At 39.4% G+C, this 23281-nt stretch overlaps 1 protein-coding gene and 1 long non-coding RNA gene across 5 annotated transcripts in view; one reads left to right on the plus strand and one right to left on the minus strand.

Moving 5' to 3' along the window:
• Window positions 1–2064: 2064 nt before the first annotated feature.
• tet3 (tet methylcytosine dioxygenase 3) overlaps window positions 2065–23281 on the plus strand; it is a 39166-nt gene continuing 17949 nt past the window's right edge. The window contains exons 1-2 of one of the 3 annotated variants that reach the window (XM_082170151.1): window positions 2065–2445; window positions 11830–11886. In XM_082170151.1, coding sequence (XP_082026277.1) covers window positions 2080–2445; window positions 11830–11886 — 423 coding nt within the window. In that variant the 5' untranslated portion in view covers window positions 2065–2079. Of the gene's footprint in view, window positions 2446–9987; window positions 11413–11829; window positions 11887–23281 lie in introns of those variants that run through there. The other 2 variants (XM_082170152.1, XM_082170153.1) reach the window with 2 other exon arrangements.
• Window positions 5298–23063, minus strand: LOC309499252. 2 transcript variants are annotated; one of them, XR_014206173.1, is made up of 3 exons: window positions 22178–23063; window positions 6742–9939; window positions 5298–6571 (listed from the first exon to the last, which is right to left on the minus strand). It is a non-coding gene; the product is annotated as an uncharacterized lncRNA (long non-coding RNA). The 2 variants fall into 2 exon arrangements; XR_014206174.1 differs by having other exon boundaries at window positions 6742–9942.

Here is a 23281-nt window from a genome sequence, read left to right on the forward strand (position 1 = left end):
TTATGTAGGCTACTCAGTTTAAATGTCATTACTTTAGTTTAATTCAAAAGACCTCTCACAACTAGCTTGCAGATTAACCCTTAAATATTTTGTTACACGGTGTGAGTTGTGACACCGTTATTTAATAGGCTAATTTATAAATTACCTACATGGGTGAAATTACTGTTACCACCATCATCGTGAGGTGACAGTAGCCTATATAGCCTAAGTGTAAAAATATGGAGGATTTGCAAGACAACAATTTTCACATGTAAGTAGGCTATTATTTCAAGTAGGCTACAATAGTAATTAATGAACGTTAAAATAAATAATGGTTTCATCCGAATCAGCAGGTTCTCTTCTTTAATTCGATAGACATAATCTCCAATCAAGTTTTTAATCTACAAATTAAAAATACTTGACTAACCAGACAGTGAGGCTTGTAACGCTTTCCAGTGCTGGATTCACACAAAGATTGCACAAGATAGATAATAGTCATGAATACGGGTGCACATATTTTCTGTTGTGCTTTTAGAATACTGTTTTCAATATGTTTACAACGTTTTACACGGTTTATGGGTGCGTTGTAGACTATATGTCTAAATTAGCTTTTTTAAATTTGTATCAGATAAAAATGGGAATATTGTTGCAAAGTTTAAGAGCGCTTAAAAACTCAGAAAAATGCTGCTGATTTAAGCATTTACGTTCTGCTTACTCAAGCATTGCCATATCGAACTATATTTTTGATCATACTAGGCTACCATTAATATCTATGTAGACTAGACTGTTCAACTTGTATATCTTAGTAGGCTATATATATATATATATATATATATATATATATATATATATATATATATATATATATATATATATATATATATATATAAGTCATAGCCTACTCGCCTTAGTTGAAGAATATTGGATGACTTACAGTTTGTATAACTACCGTAGTCATTTCTTTGCAGTGCGTTTTATATCTATCGAAACATTAAGCCAGGCACAGAGGGAATTCCTCATTAAAACCCAATTACCTTCCACTCATAGCCTACTTTATCAAATAAACGCGTCATTGCGAATCATATCGTTCTGTTAACGATTCCTCACTGACGTGTAACTATACAATACCTTAACAACAATGCTCAATAATACGTGCGTGACCCGTAGTTACTGTTAAAATATTTGAGTTTATTGACGGTCCCCAAGCGCTGAACAAAGAGCGTCGAGCGAAAGACCTGCATTGAGACTCATAGAGGACAAACAAAGAGCTGTGGAGAGCAGTGCTGTCTCATAGGGATTCGCCATTCTAACCGAGCATTTTCTCACATTTCACACGTAGTACCTATCGTGATTCAGTACCTTTGTCTTTTTTGGGGTTTTCCCCTTTGCAGATAATTGAACGAGACTGAACAACGATCATGAAATTTCAGGCTGATACTGTCAATGTCTTTTGACTTACGACCTTTATTATGAATCTTATTACAAACTTTATTTTACATAGAAAATATATCCATATCCCAACTTATCTTAGCCTAATTTACAGATAAATAGATTCTAATATTTACTTATTATTTTGATCTTTATTTTTTGCATAAACTTTGGCAATATTGTATTATTTACAGCCATGCCAATACTACAATATTTTTTTTATTTGAATTTAAGATGAATTTTTGTATTTTTTTTTTATTGACAATAGTTAATTTAACCAAAACTGAAATATATCCTTATTTTTTCTCTCTCTCTCCATACAGTCCCCAGACTGCCTTAAGTGGCAATGAGCTGAACTGCTTTTTGTCTACATCCAAATGACATCAAGTTTGTGTAACAGAGAGATGTTCCCCATCACCTGCGGCCTTATTCCTAACATTCCTGCTGCACCTGCAGGTGAATGACGTCATGCCCAGAACTACCTCTTGTGCCCATCGCCACCCTTTAAACCCCTTTGCAAACATTCTTCCTTGTGGTCCTAACACAGCACACACACTTTATGGACTGGTCTGTGCTGTGTTGTAAAGAACCTTATATTTTACCTTGTATTTTGAAACCGTTAGCGGCCACTTTTATCACTCTCTTGTCCTTAAGGAGAGTGGGACCCTCAGTATGCACAAGCTGAGGGGTGGCTCTGGCCCTCCCGTCCAGGACATATATGAATTCTCTGTGGACGAGGAGGACCCTAAAGTGTTCCTCGGGGCCAGGAGCACAAAGGTGGTTTCTCCTGCAGATGACTACATCAGGTCTGAGCATGAGCAAGCAGGAATGTTCACCCTGCCGCATATGGAGGACCAGGAACTGAATGAGCCTCTGGTACCCCAAAAAAAGAAAAGGAAGAGATGTGGCGTATGTGGGCCTTGTATGCAGAAGGAGAACTGCGGTTCCTGCAGCAACTGCCTGAACAGAAAGATCGGACACCAGATCTGCAAACTGAGAAAGTGTGATGAGCTGAAGAGGAGGAAGAGCCCATGGGAGGTAAAAGATTTGATCATATTACACTTCTGTTTTTGTGAGCCAAGCACCCACTTAGGGCCCCAACAAATACCCAGAAGCATATAGAAATAATATAGAATGTATTAATTTTCATAATCATTAAAACTTGGTGATATCTTGAATATACAAAAAATTATTCATTTTAATATTGCATCTTGCGAATGCGGGGACCCCCTATCGTGAATTTCTCGTGGATCATTTCATTAGTTCTGCACGTGAGTAGCAACTCGACGCTTAGAGAAAGTTAAAGCAGAGTCAGTAGGGCTGGAGCGAGTGTGAGTAAAACGGTAGCAGCAGAGCTAAGTCAACGGTAAAGTTGTCAGGAATAAATTAATAATAAAACGCAGTTACCCCAGTGAAGCAGGAAAAAAAGAAGAGACAAAAAGGAATGTTGCCAAACTCCCAAAAGTCTCTTTTTCTTTCCGTTTTTTTTTTTTGTGCCGGTGCGGTGAGTGTAGCATATGAACAACAGACGTATTACAGCACACAGGCAGGGTTTATGAATGGTGAACCTTGCTTTCTTGCCAAAACACCTGTCAGAAAAAGAGTGCTGTGAGCCTGTTAGGAGAGGCCCAGTTCAAATCACAGATCATTTCCCAGTTAACAGTGCTGGACGTAGACACACACACACACACACACACACACACACACACACACACACACACACACACACACACACACACACACACACACACACACACACACACACACACACACACACACACACACACACACACACACACACACACACACACACACACACACACACACACAGAGCAATTACTTCATTAATATGAAAAACAGTGACAAGATCAGACCCGATTCTAAGAGATTCTAGAGAAACCTTAATAATAGCATATGCCCGAAACGGATATGGCAAACGCTATTTGTGTTTTGCATTCTGGAGAACGTCAAAGGTTTCTATTTACAATGTGTTTTTGCAGCATTGAACAATGTAGCCAATCGCAGACATCCCAGTTAATTTAGTATTTATTTGTGAATTCATTATTAATTATCTTATTTCACAATGAGAAAATACAACATGTACAGATTACATTACATTAAGATTTGACATATAGTTTACAAATGTAAAACAAATATATATATATATATATATATATATATATATTAAGAAAGAGACAGAAAAATAAGGGTTATAAAGGTGAAAGGGTGCATAGACGGTGTGTTGGGGTATCATACCTGAAATTGCTTAGGGTAAGGGTCCCCAAATCACAAAGTCCACCCCTGTACACAAAAGCATGTTACATATCTATCTATGTAATTTGCAAATGTTGTTTGGAGAATTTATCACTCAAAGGCAGGGCTCAGGCACCACTTCCTGTCTGTTAACTGTTATTGGTCCACCTAGACTCATTCCTTACCCTTCCTGTCTTGACATGTCTGCCTTCATTCTCGCCTAGATTGTAATTAGGTTACCTGACAATATGGCAACTTTCTTAAAGTCTCTTTTATATATATATATATATATATATATATATATATATATATATATATATATATATATATATATATATAAACTCTTATATAAATAACATTTATGTAGATTTTGAGTATTAATGTAGTCCTTTCAGTACAATACACAGTACAATACACATTAATTTCCACTTGATATATTTGATATTTTAATTATGATATTTATTATGATATTGAAATGTATTATTATGATATTTACATTTATTTTAATGTATACTTAACATACATATTATATGATTATGATTATGTGATTAATGGGAGTTAGTACTTTGCTACACTATGCATCAGTGACATTAAGATGGTTTGACTCCAGTATTGTAACTGCTGGCTGTTTGTGAGTTAAGGAGCATGTTTGTGTTTGCACATCGCTTTGGGAGGTTAGCTAAGGTATGGAAATCAGCCCACAGAGACTGAAAAGCATTGAAGAATTGCTCAGCTGCTCATTGCAAAGCTCCCTCTCAACAGCTTAACAAAATGAGCCTCTCTTTGTTTGTTTTTTTGTTTGTTTTTAAAAAAAAAAGAGGCAGCTGCTGTAGTGTGTCCTTTTTCCCGAAGTATCACATATGAGTGGCTAATCATACCTTTTATTTTTCCAAAGAGCAGCTGTCTAAAAGTCTGTTACTCTGACAAACAAGAATTCACTTTTCCTCAGTGTATTTGGCATTATCGAATCTTTACCAAATTAAATTGAACAAGATTTGCACTTTGATTTTTCTGAGTGTTTATCCACGCAAATGTCATTGCCATCATGTTAGGGTGTTGTGTATGGTTGCCAGGGTGTTGCTTTGCAGTTGAATCTGTGTTCTGATTTTTTTTTATTTTTTTTTAGCACATTGCTATTTTTGGTACTTGCTAGGGTATTCTGAGTGGTTGCTCAGTAGATGCTTACTGGCATACTCAAAAGATTCTAACATTTTTAGCATAGGGGTTAGTTAGACAATGAAACTGAAACACCTGGTTTTAGACCACAATCATTTATTAGTATAGTGGACCTCCTTTTGTGGCCAATTCAGCATCAAATTCATCTTGGGATGACAGATATAAGTCCTTCACAGTGGCCAGAGGGATTTTGAGCCATTCCTCTTCCAGAATAGTGGCCAGGTCACTATGGCCCTCTTTTAACCTGGTATTAAGATGTGATTTGGTCGATCGGATCACAAGTGATCATTTTGAGCTTGTCCACTTTCAGTTAACATTAACTAAGTAACTTCTACAGCATTTATTAATTCTAGTTAATGTTAATTTTAACTAATACATTGAAATCAGATGTTGTATTGTTAATAATTTTAATATCACTTTAATAGTAATAGCACAGCTCTCCTCGCCAAGCCACACGATTTGAGGTATCATTCATGTCCGAAGCACAAACTGTGCGAGTTATGCACAGAAGTTTAATACTTATATGGCATTCTGAGTAGCAATAATTGAGATATTTCCTATTAATCATTACCACTAATGATATGTCTGTTTTTTTAATGGATATGATTTTTTATTTCTTAATTTACTTTTTTGGTTATCAAACCTTCATTTTTTTCCTTTTTCTACTGCAGCTTAAAGAGTTAAGGATCTTTTTTCTTTATTTTGAGGCTAAGCTCACTCACATGGGTTCCAGTTGTGTGTGTGTGTATATGCGTTTGAGCAGGTTTAGAGTCTCAGTGCAGAGAATTCCTTTCGCTTACTTTATATACTCTGCTCTTTGACCTTTGACCATTGGAGTCGTGGGGGCTGACCTGTGGCCAAATAGAAGAGGAAGGAGAACGGGGGAGGGATAGAGCGAGAGACAAAAAAAGAGAACCAGAAAGAGGAGATGAGAAGTTCAGGAAGCAAAAGAAATAGAGAAACCGTGGAAAGGTAAAGGAGAAATGCAGATAAACAGAAAGGGCAGAAAGTGCAAAGGACAGTGAGGACAGTTGAAGGAAAGGTATCCATGTCTTTTGTGTGCTTGTGTGGGAAATGGACAGAATTAGATCTTTGATTCTATAACAGGAAACCACAATACTCCCTCTCTCTTACACTCCTTCCCACTCTCCCTCCGTTTTCCTAATTATTGACCATACAATTCAAGGCATGGAATGCTTCTGGTTACATTTTAGCAAGAAAAAGTGGTGGTAGATATGTAGAGATGGAGGTCTGAGGTCTGACTACTCCAGAGACTGACTAGCTTCAGTTCACAGCAAAGCACTACGTTTTTCTACAAGCTTTTAAATTGAATGTGCATTCCTCAATTTCATTGTGTTGGTTGAGTTTGTTTGTATGTACACACACACACACCACCGTTCAAAAGATTGGGGCTGGTAAGATTTTTTTAAATGTTTTTGAAAGAAGTCTCTTATGCTCACCATGGCTGCATTTATTTGATTAAAAATACAGTAAAATCAGTAATATTGAAAAACATTATTACAATTTAAAACAACTTTTTTCTATTTTAATATATATATTAAAGTGTAATTTATTCCTGTGACGGCAAAGCTGAATTTTCAGCATCATTACTCTAGTCTTCAGTGTTACATGATCCTTCATAAATCATATTAGTATGCTGATTTGGTGCTCAAGACACATTTCTTATTATTATCAATGTCGAAAACCTTTGTGCTTCTTAATATTTTAGTGAGAACTATTTTTGAATAGAAAGTTAAAAGGAACAGCATTTATTTGAAGTGGAAATCTTTTGTGACATTGTAATGTCTTTACTTTCACATTTAATCCCGCTGAATAAAAAGCATTCATTTCTTTTTTTTCTTTTTTTTTTTTATCGTACTGATCCCAAACTTTTGAACAATATACTCAGTTTAATTCAAAGTGACTGAGTGCATTCAGACAGTCTAACAAATGAATAATTGTAAATGTAAAATGTTAGACACAAAGCTGTTGATTTCCAAGTGTAAGGGCTGTATGAAGTCATGCTGGAAGCAGGAAAGTGAAGTAGTTTCTTACAAAATGTTTAACTTGTATACACTTATATATAGCCTACTTATTGCTATTACTGTTGCACTCACAAAGCATTTTATCAATGAACCGTGTAGCCTATTGTTATCTCAAACTCTAAGTAGCAGTATATAGATAACTATAGTTATAGATATGTTAGCGATAACAAGATATATATTTTTTTTACCAGTCAAAGACATTTCTGAAAGACCAGTTTGCTGTTTTTGTTTACTAGCTAAGATCAGACAAAGGATGAGGTGGATTAGATTTAAATGTCTGTCTGTGTGTTTGTCAGGGTCACCCATCCCCCCCTCGCCTCTCCCACCCTCTTTCCCTCCTCATCACTTCACTGAGCACATGAAAGAGACCGGCTCCAAAATCTGCCCATTGAAATCTCACATGTGTAGCAAAACATTCATTAATAAATCACTGAATTCTGAGAAACCCAGTAGCATAAATGTGAACTAATCCAAATCCAGATTCACAAAGCATTTTCACTTGGCATGTGTGCACATAACCTATTCTGAGCACATGCCTTGTTGAATTTGAGATTGAAAGATATTATTGAGATTTATAATAAAAGATATTATATTTTGCGAGCTGGAACAGCAAACCTTGCTGTGCTACAGTGTCCAAATTGGCCATATTTCATTGAGCTGACCTCTGCACTATACCACCAGCTGACTTAACTATTGCCTGGCAACCAAATCACATTATAGCCTGTTCCACCAATCAGAGCTTTGCTCTGAGTCAGAATGAATGCAGACCCAGCATGCATGACAGGTAGCAGCATTCAATAATGCTAATAAACCCCAACCAGTCACTGAACGAGAATAATTACTGTAGCTGTTAGCTTTCTGTGTGTTTGGAAGATGAGCAACATTAAGCAGTTTAGAACTAAATCTACATTATATTCGATATAGATGTGAAAAGGTGCATTTGAAAATGAATGGCAAAGTTAAATAATGCAAACTAAAGAGGGCTCTTCACAAATTACTATTACTGCCCATTTATTGATCCATTCACTGCAGTATGGATCAGTCAGTGCTACAGCATATAGAGATTGTCAACAGGGCTGCTGCATCAGTCATGTAAGACTACTAGAAACTGAGATACTTTGTGGAGAATTAATCTTAAAAATAATGCATTATTACATCACATGCATTAAAAGTAGTGCACTTTTTGCATTATTATTTTTCTCTCTGTCATTTGGTCATGTCTCTTCCAGAACAGCAATGCTACGCTTGGCTTGCAGGAGATTTTTCATAACGTGGACATATGATAGCCCCCTCGACATTAGCTTGCATGCAATGACTATACCGCTGCATAGATGTTGTACCACTTGAGGGTTTCTAATTATTATTATTTTTGTCAGTAAATTAAAAACAAACTTAACACATTTTTATTTGGGTAGCTCGTGTATTATGGTTAACATTCAAACCGTAAAATTTAACTTATACTACATTAACTGGGTAATCATTTAGTCATTTTTTGTTTTTATGTATTTATTATTCCCAGTGATGATTGTTATTGCCCTCTCATTACTGTAATGAGACCCAGAAAAAAGTTTTTTTAATGTAGGTTTTTTTTTCATGTCATCACATTGTTTAGAGCATAAGAAACAAATGGTAAAAAACATTTTTGAAAAATTATATTTTATTCATATGTTATGTCCTCTGTAGTGGACACTATACACTATATACACTGTATCTAATTTGCATATTTATGTGTTCTTGGAGCAACATTTAATGAAAAAAGAAGTGTAATAATTGGAGTAACAATTGGCAACATTTTAATAATAATATCTCATATTTCATAGAAATATTGATGAATAATTTATTTGCATATTCTCTTGTTGTTTCTCCCAAAATGCCTGATAAACATGATTTAAGTCCTGATGTCCTCCACAGTGGACATGTATGAAATCAACGTCCTGTTCTGCAACAGAAAGTCATTTTTTGATTTGAAACCCCATAACGTTTTCCTGAGATGTTGGTTTATGAAATACAATTTGAAAAGTCGTCCAATTTAAATTATAATTACAATATATTATCATATTTACATAAGAGTGCTACATTTGATCACTAAATGAATGTTAGACATTTTTGAAGACCAAGGAGAAGACCTAGACAAGTTCTTGGCAGATTTTATGAGATGTGATTTTGATTTGATAACGTAACGCAGTTTACATTTTCAATTTATGTGCAGTACTAGGCCCGAAGTGTGTGTGTGTGTGTGTGTGTGTGTGTGTGTGTGTGTTAAGCTGTGTATTGGAGCAGGGTCTTAGAAACTCAATGTGGATTAGTTGAATTTGGGGTGCCATTGTTTGACAAAAGTGGGAGGAGGGAGTTAATTAGGATTGTTAATCCTTCTGTTATTACAACGATGTCTCAACCCTCATTTAAACTCACGCAGGCTCGCACACCTTTGCAATTCATTGACAATGAAGCCCTAATGATGTTTCTGCAGTCTAACCACGAGAACTTTACGTAAGCGTGTGCGTAAAAGTGAGTTGGGGGGGGGGTCACAGGTAGGATTATGACAATTTTCTGACAGCCTAAAGGGGATTTGCTTTGATACAGCCTGAATCACCTGGCCTGTTATGAGAGTGCTAGGAAGGAGATTAATGACCACTTAGGCACTTTGGCTCTCATGACGAACCAGGTGATTCAGCCATTATCAAAGCAAACAGATGAGATAACATCAGGAAGACGGCAGTCATTCTGAATGCATTTGCACCACAACTCTCTCCGTCAGTAGAACATGCTTTTGACGATTCCATTGGGCAAAACCTCAAAATTGCATTCACATTGTTTCTTATGATGCTTGAAGCGTAAAGAAAAAGTTAAACAGAAATTTGGTGCCACAGCGCAACCTTCCCTAGTCTCGTGGTTACTGCAAGCCTTCACGCAGATGCACACATGCACGAACACGGTGTTACTGGAACTCCCACGCTGCGTAATCCACTCTCATCACAACTGCTGCGTCACCAATCGTCCGCTGGTTCTTCGAAAGCCTGAGTGCATGCTTCCCTCCACTCTCGTCCTCCACATGTCTCTGCTTAAGGAAAATACAGGCAAATCCTGAGGATTATGAAGTCAAATTAAAGCAAATTCAATTTTTATCTCTTTAATTTTCACATTTCTGATTTTGTTATTCGCAGTTGCTGTTTTCTGGTTAATGAATGGAAGCACGTACGCTACTAACCTTTCGTCGTCAGTTTTGTTGCACTCGAAATAACCTAACTCGCGCATTTCCAACTAGCAGGCTTTTGTAGGTCTGGCCAGCAGAGGTTGTAGTCTACTGTGTATGGTTTATAGACTTTGATAGATTGAAATTGGAGCATTTATAATGCTATTTTAAGCATGCACACATGCTTTGCACAGTCTGTCATTCCTGAGCGTTTAAAACAGCTGCGATTTGACTAGCATTTGCGATGCAATGTAAGATCAGACGAATGTAAAATGGTGTTACGTTCTCATATGGTATTCACAATGTGCACATTTTTTGGTTGGCGGAATGGAAGAAAACAAGAATTTGTATGTTTCCTTTGTGTTTTTTCAAACAACTGTTGGCAGCTGATCGTGTGTCACTGGCTGGATCAAGAGGATCGGATATGTGTGTTTTTCTGTCAGTGACATTGTTCGCCTGCGTCATGGTACCAAAGACACGGCGTGCACATGCACGTGTGCAGTCCAGTCCAGTTGTTGCAGGCAGCCGAGACACAGATGGTCTTCAGTGATACCACATTCCAGAGCCATTGTTTAAGGAAGGCAAGCCGGGTTAGATAATTGACAGCCACAGCGCAAGAGAGAGAAACCCTTCCCCCCAGTCTGAAACGCACAGACGCACATGCACACGCATTGTTCACAGCACGCGCCCTCTTCTCTTCTTTATCCAGCACATCCCGCCCTCGCGCTCTCTCTCTCTCTATGTCTCTCGCTCATTCTCTCTCTCCTCTTGTCTGTTTCACCCTAGCAGCAGTGCTCATGCTCGCCTCCGATTGGCCGACGGCCGCTCTTTGTGAGCTATCGGTGGCGTGACGCCGCCTTGCGTGCGTTTGTTGAGTGTGTGTAGGTCGGAAAGGAGGCGGGGGGAGTATTCACATCACGTATTCTGTTAGCTTTTTCGTTTGGAGATGGGGGAAGGGGGGTAGAGGAAAAAGAAAGAGAGGGAGGAGGCTATAGTGCAGCAGTGATAGCGATCACACTGCCTTTTAAAAAAAAATGCTCTTCTGTGTATATGAGGTCGAGCCATGAATTGGAGGAAGTGAGAGAGAGAGAGAGGCAGGGAGGGCGAGAACGAAAGAGCGTACGAGAGCTAATGTAAAACAGGATTAAGAACACAAGATGGCTTCCTGAATGGACAGAGACCAGAAGAGAGAGGGAGAAGAAAAGAAAGATAAAGAAAGACAGACAGAAAGAGAGCGAGAGAGAGGTGGGGGGACGCAGAGAGAATGCTTCGGGTCTTCTGATGGGGGATACCTCTCGCCACCGAAGAGCAACACGCAAAGGCAGCGAGGCTGAGTAGGTAAATATTTATTAGCACAGGGAAAAAATGACGGACAGTAATGGCAGATGGGGGGGAGGGCATCTGAACAGCACTGGTTTATAGAAAAGCTGGGGTCAGAAACAACTCACAGTTAAATGTCTTTTTATGTCATACAGGTTTGTTTTATATCATAATTGGCAGGGTTGTATAAATATAAAGGACTTTGGAATTTGATCATTTATTTAACATGTTCTGTTTTATGCATGTAAATAAGCCCTGTCAAAAGTAAAACCTTTCTGACTCTTTCTGATAAAAATGGTTTGTTTTTTTCTCAATAATTATCATGGGTTATGAAGGTTTAGATAATTATGATATGGTATTTTCATTGTCATTGATGGTTATTGATTGATCTCAATCTATTTTTTTTCTCTTTCTTTTTACATGATTGTCCGGAAGGTGGACTATTTTGAAGACGTAAAAACCCAGTCCATAATCCCAAACCTGGCTAAAGAGGTGAGCTAAATAACCTTTGGCCAGCTGTCTCTCTGTATGTATCTTGTTACAGCACATGTCAACTATATTTGATAGTCCTCTAGTTCCCTGAGGTTTTCTTCAGCGCATGGGTATGAATGAGAAACGGTACAGTGTTTTGAGCTGCAGTTGATGATTTGTGCTTTTTGCGTGACTCAACAGGCTCAATGCGTGCCCAGATGCAGTGTGACTGCTTGGGGTTGACGTGACAGCTGCGTTCAGGCATCCACCTGTGTGCTGCAGGTGTGACTCAGTGTTTGTGGCCTCCGTTTCAGATCCTAGTACTATGCCAGGTCCATTTCGCTGCGGTGTACTGTAGTGTGTCTTCTCCAGCCAGAATGGAGTGAGCGGACAATCACATGGACTAGGCCCCGGTTTAAAGAGACCCGGGCTCTGCGCTTATTGGAAGAGACGTAGGCGTGAGCTTCGCCTGGCAAAGAGAAGAGGAGGAGGAGGTGGCCTCTCTCTCTCTCTCTCTCACTTTCTCTTTCTTGCTCAGTCTGTCAGTCTGTCTGTCTTCCTTTTTCTCTGTGCTCTGTGTCAAGCCTGGGAACAGAGAAAAGAGTGGCAGGCGGGACTGCCAAAGTTTCCAGTCATCTGAGGTAAAGGGAGTAGAAGTTAGTGGGTCACATACGTGCACGCATGCGCGGTGACGGTGCTGGTATTTGTGTGTCCATGTGAGCGAGCACGTGGCGGAGTGTTTATGGACTTGAGTAACATGTCGCGTCAGAGGTAGAGAGACTCGACGAGCCTTGAGTGCTTTAGTGGCGAATTACTCGCAACAAATATGCTGAATTACACGTAGGAGTAATCGTGATTGGGGCAACTGCTGCAAAATCAAGCAGACAGTCTCGACAGCAGCGGCGCTCTGACTACACCATGACAGGTTTAGCTAAAGCTTCGGCCAGGATTCACTGTTCTTGAATCCAGAACTTATAATCCATGCCAGTTCATTTCCAACTGACTATTTTTGTGCATGGCCGCTAAATCCTGTACACCTTCACACACTCACAAGGAATTACATAACCTAACACAGAAACGTTCGGTTAAAGTACAGCTAAATCTTGCTTGCCTAAAAGTAGTCTCAAATTTTGCCGCTTACCAGTTGGCCAACATGCCTTTCATCTGTTGTGTATTGTTGTCGCTCGGCCACAAATTGCCAGTTTGCCGTGAGAAGATGGCTTGCATCACATGCTTATTTGCTCTCAAAATAATTAGAATTTGGATGACTGTGGATTGGAATTGTCAAGCTTTGTTAGAAATGTTGCTACGATGCGACACTTAGCATGTGTGACATTCAGTTGTATTGTTATATAATTACTCAAATATACCCAGAAATCCAAGGCTGCTTGAAGAGGTGTCATTTCTGTGTAGTGTTTCTTTCCTTTGGCTTGGCTTCCGATTGACGTAATGTACTGTAGTTGTGGGGATAACCATAACATGAAAGTGCTCTGAAATTGACTCTAAAAGCTGACGCCATTCTACTGTAAGCGTTTGATCTGTGGGGTAAATGTACACCATCACCCCAGTTTATATTAGTTTAATAGGCTCCGAAAGTTGCATGGGAGGCAGTACCACATAAAAGAGCTCATGGAAAATCTGTAGTAATGGTTCATTTCGAGGTGTGTGGAATCCCCTGGCGTGACGGGAAAGGGTTAACAGTGACCTAGATTTTGCGGCAACAGTGAGTGGCAGATGACATCACAGCTGTAATTATAGTTCAGACCCGCCCATTAGGCTGCTCACGTGATGTGGTATTTGTGTGTATGTATATGTGAATGTGTGTTTGTGAGGGGAAATGGTTTGTGAATGTGAGCGTTTAAAGGTAATGCGAAAGGCAGGAAGCCGCTTGTTTTCATTTCATCGCACTCCTGAAATTACGAGCACATTGTAATTCACTCTGTTATAGACTGGTTGTGTTCTACAGATGCCACTATGAGTTAACGGTGACGGAAGTTTACTTTTGAGAAAACAGGATGTTAAAAATGATGGCTGTAAACTATTTTAATTAGCTGATTGGCCGTTGTCTCTCACCACATGACCATTTCCTGGAGAGAAAAAAATACATGCACAAGCTATAGTTTAAGCTTAGTTTACGTAACATCATTAGGGCTGTTTTTTTCCCTGTCTATTCACCCAACCAAACATTCCAAAGTCCAGCGAGTGACCTAAAAAGGATTTTCTAGCTAAATATACCACCATCTTAGTAGCACGCACTAGGACTTACTAGGTACCAGGCATGATTTATTTTACTAAATTGATTCTTAACAACGATTTGTTCATCTTTACTTTTAATTGTTTTGTTGTATATCTATTCTTAGCTGTGCAAAACTTTTTTGTTGCATTAAACAATTTCCAAAAACAGTTCAATTCTTACCTTTTTAATTGTTTTGATGTTTTTGATTGATAACTGGGTCATTCCTGCTATGCAATATTTTTTTAATTCTGTAACTTAAAAATATATATTATATGTATGTATGCTTGCTTTAAATCATAACAAAATTAAAACTTATTTTGTTAACAATAATCAATAGTAAGCACGGCATGTTTCTTGTAGTTCAAACATGACAACTCTCAAAATAATTTGAGCATGTTATTGAATATGGCAGTGTTAATGTATTTGGTGTTGGTGACCAAATATATCAAGATCTGCTCCTAGATCTGCCACGCTTCTGCTGCTGCTGTTGATTATTGCTGCTGTTGATTATTGCTGCTGCAGCAGAGAAAGTATGTACTTACTACTGCTAACAGATTCACAGACACGCTGCTGTGAGCTTGTAAGATATGTTGCTGCTGCATAAATAGGCATACATAAATCCCATAGCAGATCTAGGCAGGTGGAGCTGGAGGGTTTCAAAGGAACTCGATATTTAAATGTGACCTATGCTAGCAAAATGAGTCGGAATGTGCACAGACTATTTACGAGCTACAGGCAAAGTAAGTGAAATGTGTACATTTTTGTTGAATTTTAGGTTTTCACAATAAATTAGTTCATTAAGCCCTCATCTATCTATACTAATGTTCCAAATAGCAATTAAACATCTAAAATGATCTTTATTTGTACGTTTTCTGAGAGGTGTACCTTCCTAAATCTTTCCTTTTTTTTTATTAATAGCTGAAACCCCCCCAGCAATTTTTCTCCTCGCTTCTTGATGACTGGTGATTCAGACAGGTGTAGCTCAATCATTTGTACGATTCCAACAAATCATATTCGTTTTGAAGTTTTTTTTTTTAATGAGAATGGATATAAAAAGAACATTTTTGAAAATGTGCTCATTGTGACTAATTTTGACAGCACGGGTCACAAATTGCGTTTAAACATTGAGCAAGCAATCTCATTGGCTGCAGGATCTATAGAAGCCAGTCAGCTTTTGCTATGCAGTCATGTGATTGCTTACAGATTGCATGTAAAATCAGCCTGCACCCTATAAACTTTAATGTCTGAACTACTGTAGATAATTGTCTCTACAAATTAATCTGCTATACAAACACATTTTTAACTTCCAAAAAATGACACCTCAGCAGACCATGCATCCTGTTTTGCATTTTTAAATGTCAAGTAGGGGTGTGTGTGTGTGTGTGTGTGTGTGTGTGTGTGTGTGTGTGTGTGTACACTGGTTTGACCTACATAATGAGGAGCCAAAGTCCTTATATTGTGGTGTGTATTCAGGATCCTGGCCAAGCCCCTATATTATGAGGACATGCTGATGTCCTTGTAATTCAAAATGCTAAATAAACATACTAAACTTGAATTATTATTATTAAAAGTGTGTGTGCATACATAAGACAGAAAGAGAAAGGTGTTTACATTAAACATATGCAGGATTCTTCACAAAGCAGGCTAAACATACTCAAATGACCCTTAAAGGGATACTTCATCTCTGGAAAGATGAATGTGTATTTAAAATGGGTCATTTATGTAGAAGAAATGTGAAATTATTTTTGAATTTGGAGCTTTCTAGACTGAGAAAAGCCAGAAAATGTATTTTTGGCTCATGTGGATGAAAGACAACAACTCCCAGAATGCACTTGCTTCGCTGCCCTACGAGGCCACTCCCAAGCCACGCCTATCGGTAAGAGAGCGCAGTTAAACAACAAGACTAGGCTACTAGTGAGTGTCCGTAAAGAGTCTGCCCGGGATTTCGAGATCACCCAAAATGTCCGGGATTCGGCTTTTGCGTTCTACAGTCGCCATTCATTATGTTTACTGTGGCGAGCAGGACGAGGCTGAGGGCCGCGGGAGAACGATGAGAGGCTGGTGGCGTTACTGATGAGCGACACCTGTGAGACGCACCGGTCTCGTATCTCTCACGGAGGAGCGGGAATTTTCTTAGCAATGTTAAAACGCACATCAACCGATCACTTGTTTAGCGTTCATGTAAACACTACATTCAGATTCACCAATCGGAATGAATTCAGTTAGATTGAAACAAAAGGTGTGCATGTAAACAATTAATGGCGACTGCAGAAAGCAAAAGCCGAATCCCGGACATTTTGGACGATCTCGACGGCCGCCGGACATGTCCGGGAAAAAGAGGATGGTAACCCCTACTACTCAGCTTTCTCCTACTAGTCAGCTTTCTCCACAGAACAAGAGCCTGCTAGCTTAGCTTCCAAAAAAAGATGGCTGATACTATGTGTACATTCTGTGAGTGAGATCCCACCCTCTATGGGCGGGTTGAAAACATGCGGGACAGCCCCTACTACTGGCTGTGGTCTTTAGCCTCTGGCCAGAAAATCGTCATTTTGCGTCATCTGAGGATTTTTTCCAGACAAAAAATACATAAATCTCTCATCTCAGGGGGATATGAGGGTGGAAAGCACGGTAATTCGAAAATACTACAGGTTTTCTACTAATACAAAGCTTAATGCTAAATCCTGAAGTATCCCTTTAAGAGCGTCAGCTTCAACTATCCAGGCTTGATCAACATCAGGAGGCTGGAAACGGATACAGCTAAAATAAATGCTTGCAGATCCTTGTCTGGTTTTGTAAATAAAACTGCTCTGTGCTGAACCATCATGCATACCCTGAAAAATTGCATGTGTGTGCAGATGCATTTAAGATAATACAATAACCAAAATAACTTGTATAGTTAAAGGTTAAAATGGTGATGTTTGATGTTAAAATAATCTCTTAGCTTAATATGCAGAGACATTACTCAGTTTGTTTGTGCATCACAACCAATGGCTTGAATTTAGGGAGAGGCTATCTGTTTTATGGCCAGTGACAGATACAGTAGATGGAGGATAGATGGACTCTATAGTGGCAGAGAAAGTACATACTTATCTAGCATGTTGTTTGTTATGCTAGGAAGGAGGACATGGTGTGAGACCATTGCTTGGTGTCCTAATACATTTTTTAACCAAAGTTCTGTCTCTATCCAGGATATTTGTACCTAGTTGTTCTCAAACTGATGTTGGGTAAAGTCAACCACACATGTATTAATATGTTTGCCCTTCACATTGGCTTGTGGCTGTAACTCTTCTGTGGAATGGATGACTGCACTACTGCAGTTAATGAAAAATGAATGGACAGGATGTACTGTGACACATCAGCTGAGAACTAGTTCAGTATCGGTGTGTTTATCTCTCTTTTCATCTTACCCCTGACCCCTGGTGATTTGTAATTTCTACATACACATACACAAAGACACACAAATACAGACAATACCGTTGGGGTCGGTAAGATGATCTTATTGTTTTTAAATATAATTTTCAGATGTAATTTAGACATACATTAGGCAAAGCTGAATTTTAAGCAGCCATTACTCCGGTCTTAGTGTCATATGATCTTTCAGTTATCACTTTAATACTCTGATTTGGTGCAAAAAAAAAAAAAACATGTACAAAAACATGTATGTATGTATATAGATAGATAGATAGATAGATAGATAGATAGATAGATAGATAGATAGATAGATAGATTGATAGATTGATTTGTACATGCATGAAAGGCAGATTGGCTGATAGCTGGAAGGCATTTGTGCTCAACTGTATGTGAAAGAGAGGCTGAGACAAAACAGCCCATGCAGTGCTGCAGTGTACTTTGTACCATTTTCAAAGAGACCGTGGCCCTTTAAGAGCAGCTACGCCTGACTTGAACATATGGGGAGCTAATCTTAGCCTTACTCCTGAGAGAAACAAGGCTGGCAACAAGCCACTGCAGAACTGGAGAGATAGTATTCTCTCTCTCTTATTGCTGCTTTTGCCATAGAAGTTGAACAGAATAAGGTTTTTGGGTTAATAGTGGCAGATTTTCCCCCAACATAGAACGAGTTTTGAGGCTTTTTAAAATTTTGATGTATTATTTCTCAGCCATTTGAGAATATATAGCCAACCTAGACTGGGTTATGGATCTGGTTTCTTTCTATTTTGAAAGAGATCTGCATGATGTCATCTATCTATCTCCTTCAACATGATTGTCTTTCAATTCTCTCTGTCCTTCTTCTCTTTCAAGCCTTCGTCTCTTTACCAGTCTGCTATTTTCTGCTTTCCTCTCTCTTGTATTCCCCTCATCGAATTTCACCAGTTTTTTTTCCTTCTCCTCCAAAACTTCTTGCACAAAGACCACTCTTTAGGCTGTGTTATTCCTCCGTCTCATACCTCCTCCTTTCCCAACATCTTACTGAGTGATGAGGGTCGCTCCTCCCTTCCCTTCCCCCCTTTCCCTGTCTTTTCTGCTTTGCTTCCCCCTCACTTTCTCCCCCTCTCTCTCTTTCTCTTGGTCTGTCTCTCTCTTTCCCTTTGTGAGTATTTGTGGGGTAAAATGAGGAGGGGGCTCTCAGCTGAGTTGTGCGTGCTGACTTGCATGTGCCATGTGTCAGGCAGGACGAATTATGACACGCACAGCCAGACATTCAACACACAGACACACACAGACATTCATGTTGATTTACATTCAACATCCTACACCTCACAGACCTACCAGCCTTGCCCCCAAAAAAGAGCCATCACGTCAGGGGATGCCAAAAATAAGGTGCATGCAAAAAGAAAGAGGACGAGGTTGGGAGGGAGGGAGGGAGGGAGGGAGGTAGTTAAATGTTGGGGGGATGAGAACAATAGGTAGAACTAAAGAAATACAAAAATAAAGAAATGGGAATTACAAAGAAGATGGGAAAAAATGGAAAGGTAAGTCAAGAGAAACAGAAGTAGACGCCTTGATAGTCTCAATGACTGTCTGTACCATTCATGATCTGCCCCAGACCTAATGCACTCAGTGACCCTAAGCTTATTTGCATCAGCATGTACGCGTGCAAGTGTTCTGCATTCGTTTTAGTGTGTGCGTGTGCCCTCACACGCAGTCATATACATTTCTTAGAAAGTATGTTTGAAACTCTTCCATGGTTTAGCCTCTCGTTGGGCCTCTCCTTGGGCCCCTAGTTTAGTGCAGGCATGTTTTATCTGTTCATGTGAAAGAGTTTCGGCTCTGGACTGGAGGGAGAGGTTTAGTAAACAAATATAGATAATGAAAGGGAGGGAGGGTTTGTGAGAGAGAGATGGAAAGGGAGTGTGGATAAACTTGTTGTGATAGATAAAAAGACTGCTGTGTTTTAAAGTAAAGTTGGCTTTGTTACATTTTTTTTTTAATTCTTGTCTACACTCTTCCTGAAATGTTGGAATTTTCTTTGGGGATACTAGGCTTTTGGAAAACTGTGCTTAAGCAGACCAAACAAGATAAAACCGTTATCTTTCTTTATTCTAATCCAATTAATGTAACTGTTTGTTTCCTGTAGATATATATATGGAATACTTAAAATGCCGTATTTAGAATCTATACATTCCATCCTAAAACACTGTGCACTGTGATAATATATTCAACCTCACATGCTTCATGAGTTATTTCACAGAAATGTTTGAATCCTTGTGTGTGTTCATGTGTTTGCTTGTTTCCTATGGGTGTGTGTGTTTCTTTCTGTTTTTCTGTAGGTGGTTTTGTGTGGGTGGGGGTTTGATTTTTTTTTTTTCTCCCTTTTTGGTGAATGTGGGTGATTGTGAGCAACGGATGAGTCACTCTACACTGATGAACCAAAAGACAAAAAGACCGTAAATCATCAAATGCCATAACAACTAAGGTGTCAGTCATCGTTTTTCAGAGAACTTGCAAATCTGAGAATAAGCATTCTTAAACTGAGTTCCTAATCAAACATGAGTATTCTTTAGATGTTGCTGGTAAAGAATTGGAAATCATTGTTTAATTATTTGTGCTGTTTTCCTAAGACTTGGTGGTTGAAACCCAGACCTGCTAAAATTAACTTTTACATTGAATGTAAATGTATAACTGTTACTGGTCAGTATTCTCAAAATCAGCCTGGCCAATCTATCAGTATAATTTATCACTAATCCCAGGCATACTCTATCAATGTTGTGCCCTCAAATACAATGTCTGTTCATAGTTTTTACAGGCTAACTGCCACAGCAAGCTGCATCTGCCTAGTAGCGAATTTCAGTTCCTGTCTAGTGGTAGTAGGTCAACGACTCTCATTTCTTAAGTTTGACCTTGCACATCTTGTATTGTAATGATGGTTTAAGATTCAGGTGAGACTCGTCTGATGAGTAGTAACTTGCTAGAAAGAGCATTTAGTGGTGACCTTTTGGATCTTGTTGAAATGCCAAATCTTTCCGTGTATTACCGTGGTCTTTCTGAGACCTGTTTAGTTTCACATCCCCCGTGTCTCTTATGTTTGGATCAATGATCCGCTGTCTTGTGACACTGTGGATGTTTGTGGCTTGCTTGGTTTAGATTTCTCATATTTTAAAAGACACAAGGCAATTCAGGCATTTACTGTAATGTAGAAGCAAAGGTCCCCTGGGTATACTTGTGAAGAATCAAGATTTTCCTGTTTGGCTTAGTAGAGCTGATTATATAGGACAGGTATGTATCATTTTTGTCTTTCAATATTAGCAACCAGCTTGTCGCGTCTCACATCGAGGTGAGAAGAAAGTTTGTTAAAGTGACAGTTAACCCAAAAATGATAATTCTGTCATTATTTAATGACCTCAAGTTGTTCCAAACCTGTGTGCATTTACAAAGTTCAGTTTTAGTTTTTTTGTTCATACAATGAAAGTCAGTGGGGTCCAATGCTGTTTTACAGAAGGTCAGTCATAGAGGTTTGTTACGACATGAGGGTGAGTGAATGATGATAGAATTTTCATTTTTGGGCGAACTATCCCTTTAAATGTGTGTATGTTTGTTTGCATGTGTACATGCTTAAATTGTGTCGGTTCACCTGATTTATGTCTATTTATGGCGTGTTAAAGGATCATTGTTCGTCAGCATTTACAAATATTGGCACAAATCATTCACCCGATAAATAAAGTCTAAAGACACCTTGTGGCTTAACAAAATAACGCTTGTAGGAATGTTGCCATGTAATCAGTGTTATGTCAGCTCCGCATTGCTGAATATTTTGTTAGTGCTCCGGTTTCGCTCCTCTCAGCATAGATGCGCCGTAACTTGCAATAGGAAGGGTGAGGTTACTACAGGGCACAAGAACTGCTGTGTCACGCTGAAAGGAGTGAGGGATTACGCTTAGACGGGCCAATGTGAATGTGTGTAAGGGGAGGCACATCTACATTTTGTGTTATGACACATCTGCCCAGCCCTCTATCGCCGACTGGGAGCATTGAATGATTGTGGTGACGCAACTGCAACGTCATAACGGTTCCCACTCTCCGTTTTCCCTCTCTCTCATTCACGCACTTCTCCTCCGCTGGTGACTGCACTTTACCTCTCCACTCGGGCTTTGGGTCTGTGTATGTTTGTCCATGGGGTTGCCTTGCCTTCACTGTGTTGATGGTGGCGATCCAACTGGCAGGACTCAACAACAAGAGAGCGAGCGGGAGAGAAAGACACTGATCAGAAGGAAAGACGACAAAACGAGAGAGTTGCGGACATGGCAAGAGGTTATGCGGGTTAATACAAATTGCGTGTTACGCAGTGTGTGATCGCACCCTCCTAAAACAAAAGCGATTCTACCGAGGGGCTTTCTGGCGACTGTCAAAGACGATTGCCATGTTTTTCTCTGAACAGAACGAGTACAAAAATAAGCTCATGGAGAAAAGGGAGAGGTAAAGATAGAAAAGATGCCAGCAAAAGAGCGAGCGTGAGAGACCCAGCTGAGAAGCTTCGGAGTTCAAAGAGATGGGTTGGCATGAAACAAAGTGTTTAGGAAGGAAAGAAAGCGCAAGAGTGGCTCAGAAAAGGGAAAGCAGAACACGATTAAGACTGCGAGACTGAAAGCAAATTCGTCTTTTACATTGAACACTCACTTACCATCGTGGTATCTATCTTCTGCTCTTCCCTAGCCTTGAGTCCCGCACACGAACATTGCCCCTTCTGTATCGCTGCAATAGCACCTCGTCACCCTGCCTCGCTTCCGAGCAGAATAAACACCATCGACAAGTCAAAATAGTTAAATAGCAGCAAAATTGTGCATAAACGCATGTGTGTTATGTGTCGTTCGTTGTCTTTTCCCTCAAAACTTTAAGCTTCCTATTTCTCTGCGGTTCCCGTTAACCTCCCTGTACCTTGTGGTTGCTTCTGACAGTCGCTGTGCTTTCCCCCTCACATCCTGTGTTCCTCGGCTTCAAGACTTGTTTGCTGCTGCTTGACTCTTATATCTGTGGTCTATATAAGCGCACCCATGTATATGCTTCGTATATGATGTAGATGACTGCCATTCCTTTCACGGTTTGACAGTCTCACATGATTTGGTTTAAGCAGCAGCACTTGTATATGTTTTGTCTGTAAGCATCTTCTGCCAGCTATCATCTGTTCGAAATCAACGTCTTATGATGTTTTGCAATATAAAGCTCATGTCAATAAAGAGTTCAAATAGACTGTGAATTATTGAGGACGGCACTATAATGACAGGAATAAATATATCGGAGCCAGTTTTTTTGTTGGTATTATTCTTAAACACTGAATGGCAGCTGCTGTGTGATGACTGAGTAGACGTCTGCATTTAACCGCTGCAGCCTCCATCTTATGGAGACCAAAACACCTCTACAATAATATAGCTGCTCATTTTTGTTTTGCATGCATCTCTGCTTTCATATTTCATCCCTGCGATCTGTGTTCATATAGTCCTTTATTTAGCACAGTAGCCAGCCAGTCTGCCACTCGTGCTTTCTCTTGCTCTCCTACGCTTTGCAGCAGCTGTATTTCCTGCACTATCCACCATTCCATCGTACGTGCCCAGTGTGGCTCAGATAATGGCCTCTCTCACTCTGCACACACAGAAAAGAGGAGGGGGAGGAGGAAAACGAAGGGAGGGAGAAAACGAGGGAGGGGGGAGGGAGTGAACGAGCAAATGAAAGAAAGAGAGAGAGAGAGAGAGAGGTGGGGGCAGACGGTGAATGCAAAAAGCAGAAAGAA

This window comes from Leuciscus leuciscus (genome assembly GCF_965113295.1).
Source record: "Leuciscus leuciscus genome assembly, chromosome: 5".
Taxonomy (NCBI): Eukaryota; Metazoa; Chordata; class Actinopteri; order Cypriniformes; family Leuciscidae; genus Leuciscus; species Leuciscus leuciscus.